The sequence below is a fragment of the Colobus angolensis genome, unplaced genomic scaffold (assembly GCF_000951035.1).
Source record: "Colobus angolensis palliatus isolate OR3802 unplaced genomic scaffold, Cang.pa_1.0 Scaffold383, whole genome shotgun sequence".
NCBI classification, from domain to species: Eukaryota; Metazoa; Chordata; class Mammalia; order Primates; family Cercopithecidae; genus Colobus; species Colobus angolensis.
The window spans coordinates 2,344,289-2,352,749 of NW_012117188.1; the positions used below are offsets into that span (position 1 = coordinate 2,344,289).

Here is an 8,461-nt window from a genome sequence, read left to right on the forward strand (position 1 = left end):
TTGTAGGTAGGGCAATGAGATGCACCTCAACTTACACCTGGATATCTGAACCAGTCACTAATAAGGTGATAAGATTACTCTTAGACCTTCCAGGCCTGCCTCTGGAGTGGTGATATGATTTGGTTGTGCCCCCACCCAAATCTCATCTTGAATTGTTGTTCCCATAATCCCCACATATCACGGGAAGGACCAGGTGGAGAGAATTGAACCAAGGGGGCAGTTTCCCCCATCCTGTTCTCATGATAGCGAGCTAGTTCTCATGAGATCTGATGGTTTTGTAAGGGGCTTCCCCCTTCACTGGGCACTCATTTCTTTCTCCTTCCACCATGTGAAGAACATATTTGCTTCCCTTTCTGCCATGATTGTAAGTTTCCTGAAGTCTCCCCAGCCTTGCAGAACTGTGAGTCAATTAAACCCCTTTCATTTATAAATTACCCAGTCTCGGGCAGCTCTTTATATAGATATAGATATATATATATATGAATATATGAGATCAGACTAATACAAGTGGTTTCTGAGGTCATGTCTCGTGGACTGGGTGGAAAAATGAAAATCAGCATAGTGACAAAAGGAGAAAATGGATACTGAGTAGATACTAACAATACTCAGTACAACATTGTGTTGTTATAATGAAGCTTCTTACCGTGTAAATGATAAAGTTCAGCCTATCTTTCTTTACCTGTTCTATTTTACATTTAGTCAATGTAGAGACTATATTACATTAAAAACTGTCCTTGTCTGCCTAGTACTTGTTCATGAGAAATCTATTTTGGTTTGGATTAATAGATTCTATGATTCATATTATTTATTTGCTACTGTGGAGCTAAATATCTCATGTGCTTGTTAAAGCAGAAAGTTTTGTTTTGTTTTTAGACCCTCTAATTTGATGCCTTACAGACCAGGAAGTTAGGAATTTCCCCATCTGATTACATGCCATAGAATAATTCCAGTAAATAATGCTGAATGCTCCTTGGAATCATTATAAAATGTTGTGGTAAACCCATTTCATCTTCATGGCTTGTTGTTTTTAATATTTTTAGTGGTTTCTTCTTAATTAATTAATTTATTTTTTCTTTTTGCTATGATTAAAGTGTGAGGGTTTGGTTCTTTTCCCGTTAAGATAGAATCTGGGAATTTATTGATTTCAGATTATCATGTTAGGCCTGATTCATTCAAAAAGATATAATATATCACAGAATTTTCTGGTAAATCTTTAGCCTTTGGTATTTAGTTTAAGCTGTGTGACTCTTTTGGAATTTAGTGCTGTAAAGAAGCCAATGATATATTCTTTTGCTACACAGCAATGAGTTGTTAAAGCTATTTTTAGAAATTAGTAATTTTTCTCAAGTCACAGATGAGAAAAAACAAAAAACAAAGCAGAAGTTAGTTTTTCTAGCAGTTTCTCATTTTACTACTTTTAAAACTGCATCTTAGTATTCATTTATTGAGAAAATACATGGTTGAGAAAAGATGCTATGAATTCAATAACATTTAAAAATGAATTGACGTGAATCACAGCCATATGTGCATATATCAAGAAACAGTACACTTGTGTGAGGCAGTTTTTCAGTCTACAGTCAATTCATGGTGCACATGGAGATTCAAGGATGCCTTACACTAACCTGTGGTACCTTTATTCACTCCAGATAACTACCAACCAATCGGGAAACTATAATTCAAATTTTTACATGAGTGCTTTAAATACCCAACTCTTCTAGTAATAAAATTGTTAACCAACCTTTGAATGCAGCCACTTTTAGCTGTAAAATATTAGACCCTAGAGCCTAAGTAAAATTTTTCTTCCTCCATCCAACCTGCACATGGGAGGCACTAAGTAAGTATTAGTTATGTCAATGAATGAATGAATATTTGAATGATGACTATGAGAGCTTGACATCCTACAATTTTCTTGGCAAAAGTATGGAAATAAGTCCCTCTGAGAGGGAACTGAGTAACCCTTCCAGGGGAACTTAATGTCCATGAACCAGAAGGGGGCAAGAAATATTTCGTAAAGTTGGATATCATGCCAAATCCTTCACCCACAGTTGGTATTGTGTCAGAAAATATTTCTTAAAATTTTCTCTCCTTGTTAATTTTATTCTGTCACAGTGATTGATATTTTTTTAAGGGGGCTGGTTTAGGAAATATAATGATCTTTTTGTGTATCTCATCTTTTGCAGATAAATGATAAAATTAATAGAAATGAACTTCAAAAGGGGGAAAAGCCCAATTGGGCTTTAAAAATGCCTCTCATCTGCCTTATTTTACTAATTTTCCTGTTTCTTTTGCAGTTATGTCTCAAAATACCTGATGTGTTTATTATTATTTTCTTTTTTATAAGCCTTTGTCAGAATGATGTGCTTATTTTGTCTTTTATATCTAGGTCTTTCACCAAGCTGTCTCTGGGGTGTAGAGGGCATGTCTTTATATTTGAAGAATTTGTAAACATTGGATATATTCATTTCCATGTTATACATGTAAAAAACCTAACACATCTTCCTGTTTGTATTCCATGTTTAGTTGTGCCCGTGTCTCCCTTTATTGTGTTTTGGTACAGTCCTTCAAAGTTTGGTACTGCCCTAACTGCATAGCGTCATTTGTTGTAGAAGGGAGGGAGGGCAGGTGATTTTGGGTCAGGCTTTTCAATTGGTAAGTAAGTGGGTTGGGGTTTTTCTAAGTTCTTCTAGTTCTCATAGTACCAACTCTTAAACCGCCACTTCTCCTTGACTTAAGGAGAAACTGGTTGTGATTATCCAGGAGTACTTTATTTTACTTTTAAAATAAAAATGATATGTGGCTTTTATTGGAGATGCTGTAAAGTACAAAGTAGAAAATAAAGATCACCTGTGATCTCTCCATATCATACTAAGAGTGAACTTTTATTTGTTTTTACTGTTTTTATTTAATTTTCCATTTGTATTTATTGTTCACCTATCTATAGGATTATAGTGTTTTGTTTTTATTGAAATTTCTGTGGGCTTTTCATCAATTTTTGTCTGTTTCTTGAGAATTGTAATATATACATTTTTCATATTTAAATCTATTGATGTTTTCTTTTGTAATTTTCTTCATTGCTTTAAATTTAGGAAGTGCTTTTTTAATCCACAGACTGGAGAGATATTCACCAAGGTTTCCTTTTTCCTCTTTTCTTTCACTTCATGAATTGATTCTCTTCTTTTACAATTAATTCTTATCTTTCTAGAGTTTAATGTATGGTATTAGGTTTGAGTAGATATTTTTTATCCAGATACCTAACTAATCATCATATTACTTTTGTTCTTCATTGTGTAATGCTGCATTTATTATGCATTAAACTTTATTATATTAGGCTACCAGGGTAAGATAGTATTTTGAAATTGTCTTCTCAGTCTTTCTGTCGCTGGACCTGTTCTTTTGAGGTTTTGCTCATCTGGAGCTTTTATTTACTATTTTGCTTCTTTTTTGGCTTTATTTTTTTCCCTTCTGTTTTCAATTTTTATTTCTGCACTTTCCAGAATTTTCAAAAAATTAGTCCACATGTGAGTGCCTGAAGGCAGCTGCACTGTTACATTCATGATTGTATTCCCTGTAGCCCTTATTAAAGATGTTTTAATTTTAAAATTAAGATAAGGAAAAACACAGAGAAGAAAATAGCCTCACCACTCAAATATACCCTGGTTTTGTTAAATGTTATATAATGTAGAATTTATTACAAACTGTATAATATGTGTAATGTATTGTATTATATAATATTAATCTATGTATATATAAATAGAAACATTCATGTATATAAATATATATCTAAACTTACATACTATTTTGTTATGTGCTTTTTACTTATTATAATTCCATGTATTTAAATTTTCTTGTGTGACTTAAGTAAAATTTTAAACTTGTTATAGTGATACCCTTCAGTCTGTGCACCAAATAAGTTAACCTATGTGAAATAATATGCTATTGTTTTAAAAGTGATTGAATTTCTGAGCAGTAATGGGGACAAAACACCCAGCTTACCTTTGTTAAGATGCAAACATGTACGTGTATTTTTCAAAGTTGTGTTTGCTACTGTACAGTTGTTTTGTGGGGTTGAATGAGTAAAATCAGAGGAGATAAATGGGTTGTATATTTTGATGTTTCTAGGGAGCCTAATATGGTTTTGGCCACTTGATGTCTCGCAAAGTGGTAGCATACAGTCCAGGGACTGATCCTTAGCTATGGATGTCTCAGGAGAAAGAAGGAATCGCAAATATCTAGGGCAGGGGAAATTAGTTAGATGCCAAATCAAATATGTGCAATCATTGGCCAAAGCTGGGTACAAATAAGGTGGGAGGAAAAGCTTCGGTAAACAATGGCTGGTAAATACAGAAGAGGCTCTGACCCCAGAAGGTGGGGATGGTGACGACAGTAAGTACCTGGAAAGTACAGGTAGCCCTTTAAATGTGCCCCTCTATGTAGAGGTAGCCATATGATCCATAACTTTAAATCACTGGAGAGCCAAGCAGCATGACCTTTATTTTGGGAAGAGTCCTCAGATGGATGTGGTTTGCTTCCTCAAATTCTCATGGTTGAGTAAAGTTTAGTTAAGTATTCAAGGTGCCTTTGTTAGATTATAGTACGGAGGGTAGAGGAAAGGAATACTTTTGGAGAATTTTGGTGAAACTACCAGAACTTCAGGGTATTGTCTCTGGGCAAAATGTCTCTTGATTCTTGCTCTTTCTTGGAAACTCAAAAGAAAGGACAAGAGATCTTCTAACAAATCATGTGGCAGTGAGCCCAGTGTGGCTGGAATAGAAGAAGGTTCAATGGTGCAGTTTCGAGAGGGCATGTTAGAAAAACCACTTCACCCAGGGTGAGAGGCATTCAGTCCCAGGAGCCTTAGGATTTGTACTTTATCTCGAAACTATACAGTTTGTAGCAAAAGAAGGAAGTACGGCCGGGCGCGGTGGCTCAAGCCTGTAATCCCAGCACTTTGGGAGGCCGAGACGGGCGGATCACAAGGTCAGGAGATCGAGACCATCGTAGCTAACATGATGAAACCCCGTCTCTACTAAAAAATACAAAACACTAGCCAGGCGAGGTGGCGGGCACCTGTAGTCCCAGCTACTTGGGAGGCTGAGGCAGGAGAATGATGTAAACCCGGAAGGCGGAGCTTGCAGTGAGCTGAGATCCGGCCACTGCACTCCAGCCAGCCCGGGCAACAGAGCGAGACTCCGTTTCAAAAAAAAAAAAAAAAAAAAAAAAGGAAGTAGAAGGAAGTACTACATAAACACCTCATCTTCACAACCTTTTATTTCCACATGTACTACAAATGTTATTTTTCCTTTTCGAATCAAATTCTGTAAATACAGAATTGAAAGCTTTCAAAAGAAGAGCTAAAGATAATCAGGCTACTAATGCTCTGCTTTCTTTTTATAAAAAATATGTATATTTTTAAGAGATGGGGTCTCACTCTGTTGTCCAGGCTGGAGTGCAGTGGTACAAAAATAGCTCACTGCATCCTTGAGTTCCTGGGCTCAAGTGATCCTCCTTTCTCAGCCTCCTGGGTGGTTAGGACTATAGGCATGTGCCACCACATCCAGCTAAGTTTTTTTATTTTTGTAGAGATGGGGTCTTGCTATGTGACCCCAGCTGGTTTGGAACTCCTGGGGTCAAGTGATCCTCCCCACCTCAGCCTCCCAAATTGTTACAGGCATAAGCCACTGCACCCGGCTATGCTCTACTTCCATACTACTAATCTCACAAGTTTATTTCCTTTATCATTTGATTTAGGTATTTCTATTGTTTTATGAAATGCGAACACGATAATATGCTGACAGTATAAGCCGCTGTTGAACATATTGATGTATATTAGCTCAAAAAGTCCTAAGGTCTGGGTTTTCATCTTCTATTTAAGAATTAGTGAACTTCTTAAAAACACATTGCAAATTTAAAAGGTGAACTATTAAATGAGGAAAATGCACACCATGAGAACAAGGATTTTTTTTTTGTTTATTTACCACTGTATTCCCAGCACCAGGCATAGATAGGGCTTGACTCCGTATAGACACCAATACATAATTGTTGAGTGGGAATAAAAGTGTATGAGGGAACTCCTAAACCTTTTGGAGTTGTACGTTTCCACTGTTTTGATCTCTTGGCATTTTCCTGTCTCTCCTCAAAATTTTCTGTGTTAAATTAAGGTAGGTTAATATGATGTGTCAGAAAATCTGGTGACATATGTTAAGATAATTGGCAATATTCTGTTTTGTAATTCATAAATTAGCATTAACTGTACTTTTGACACTGGTGACCTTTACGAATTGTTCAGTTTGGGTGCATATAGTTTCCATAGTGGTTTATTATTATGCATTTTTTTAAAAAACAGTCAAACTGTTGATCTCTTCGTGAATGCTGTGGTGTATAAACCAGGTGGGGAGAGCAGTGCTGAGATTCTCATGCTGAGCAGATGGCAGGGCCTGCTTGCCAGTCACATGGCTCCCTCCTGCACTCTGCCTTTGCAGCTCACACTCATATTTTTTTCCTTAAGAGAATTCCCAGTCTCACCCATGCTATGGTCTTTAGGGGTCTCTTGGAAAGAATTAAAATTTCAGATGTTAAATTCCTGAATGGCCAGAGACTATTGTAATAATTAGACCTTAAGGCATTAGAAAATGATAATATAACTTGTGCTGTTTTCTTTGATTTTATTAGGTAAGAAAGCTCCAGTTTTATTTAATAAAGAAATGATTGAGTCAATGAAGGAAGGTTCAGTTGTTGTGGATTTAGCTGCTGAGGCTGGTGGAAACTTTGAAACCACTAAGCCAGGAGAACTCTACATTCATAAGGTATAGCAAGATGCATTTTCTATCTGCGATCACTTCTCATGTCTTAAGTGAGTTATGAGGGGGTGTTTATTTCTTTAAATATTTAGAGACATTGAGGCCTGAAATTTTAAAATTAAAAGTAGGCATATTTAAAGTTTCTGTTGAAATATGTATTTATGTTTATGGGTATGTACGTATATTTATAAAGATATATAATTTCAAAACTTAGCATTGAATATGAATGAGAATTGTTCTAGAATGAATGTGAACGTAGGGCGATAGACTTTTTTGACTGTAATTTTGTCCATTTAGGGAATTACTCACATAGGCTACACAGACCTGCCCAGCCGAATGGCCACTCAGGCCAGCACCCTATATTCCAACAACATCACCAAACTCCTGAAGGCCATCAGCCCGGACAAAGATAATTTTTATTTTGATGTGAAAGATGACTTTGACTTTGGTACGATGGGTCATGTCATCAGAGGAACTGTAGTGATGAAAGTAAGTAAAGAGATCTATTCCTTCCTGTGCTTTTAGTGTAAATTTGTTTTAGAATTTCTGTTTATGGAAGAAATCTATTTTGGAATTGAGACATATTTTAATAAGGTATTGGTATGCCAGGTTTATGCTGATAAAAATTATTTGTAAATGCAGAATGACTTAAAGAAAAATATTTCAAAGACTTAAAAGTACATGACTTACCAAAAATATACACTGCTTTTGAAAAACAGAATGAACAAACAAATTGAATAAAGTAAACATTAAACATTTCCCCCACTTATCTGCTTTTAAGGGTTTGATTTTCATCTTACATATATGTCCTGTACGCATACAAATTACATATATATGTATGTATATGTAACATAGATATTAGTATTTGTATACACATGTGACATATTTATGTAAAATGATGTTACAAATTGTATGAATTTATATATTTACATAAAATTATATTTAAAAGAACAGGGTTTTAAAAAATAGTGAAGTATATTCTTTAAGCAATTTTGAAATGCTGGATTGACTTTTTAATATGTACTATTTTCTAATATCTATTAGGATGGCAAAGTGATTTTCCCACCTCCCACACCAAAAAATATTCCTCAAGGTGCCCCAGTAAAACAGAAGACAGTGGCTGAGCTGGAAGCTGAAAAAGCGGCTACCATTACACCCTTTAGGAAGACAATGACAACGGCTTCTGCATATACAGCAGGTGAGGATACCATTTACCAGGGTTTAGTCTTGATTGTTTGATTTGCAAGTTATATATATATGTGTGTGTGTATATATCTACGTGTGTGTGTGTATATATATATGTCTATATATATCTACATGTGTGTATATATCTACGTGCGTGTGTATATACACATATATACACATATATACACACACACGTAGATATATACACACATGTAGATATATACATATGTAGATATATACATATACATATGTAGATATATACACATATATGGATATATATACATATGTAGATATATATACATATATAGATATATATCTACATATATATACATAGTATTTTTTCTTTTTTTTTTTTTTTACATATAGAGATTCTCTCTGTCACCCAGATATATACACATATATGGATATATATACATATGTAGATATATATACATATATAGATATATATACACATATATATACACTGTATTTTTTCTTTT

The 8,461-nt window shown here is 34.9% G+C and overlaps 1 protein-coding gene across 2 annotated transcripts in view; it reads left to right on the forward strand.

Annotated features, from left to right (window-relative positions):
* NNT (nicotinamide nucleotide transhydrogenase) overlaps positions 1 to 8,461 on the forward strand; it is a 111,868-nt gene that overhangs the window by 33,970 nt on the left and 69,437 nt on the right. For both annotated transcript variants that reach the window (XM_011954499.1, XM_011954498.1), the window contains exons 8-10: positions 6,670 to 6,803; positions 7,095 to 7,286; positions 7,842 to 7,995. In XM_011954499.1, coding sequence (XP_011809889.1) covers positions 6,670 to 6,803; positions 7,095 to 7,286; positions 7,842 to 7,995 — 480 coding nt within the window. The remainder of the gene's footprint in view (positions 1 to 6,669; positions 6,804 to 7,094; positions 7,287 to 7,841; positions 7,996 to 8,461) is intronic.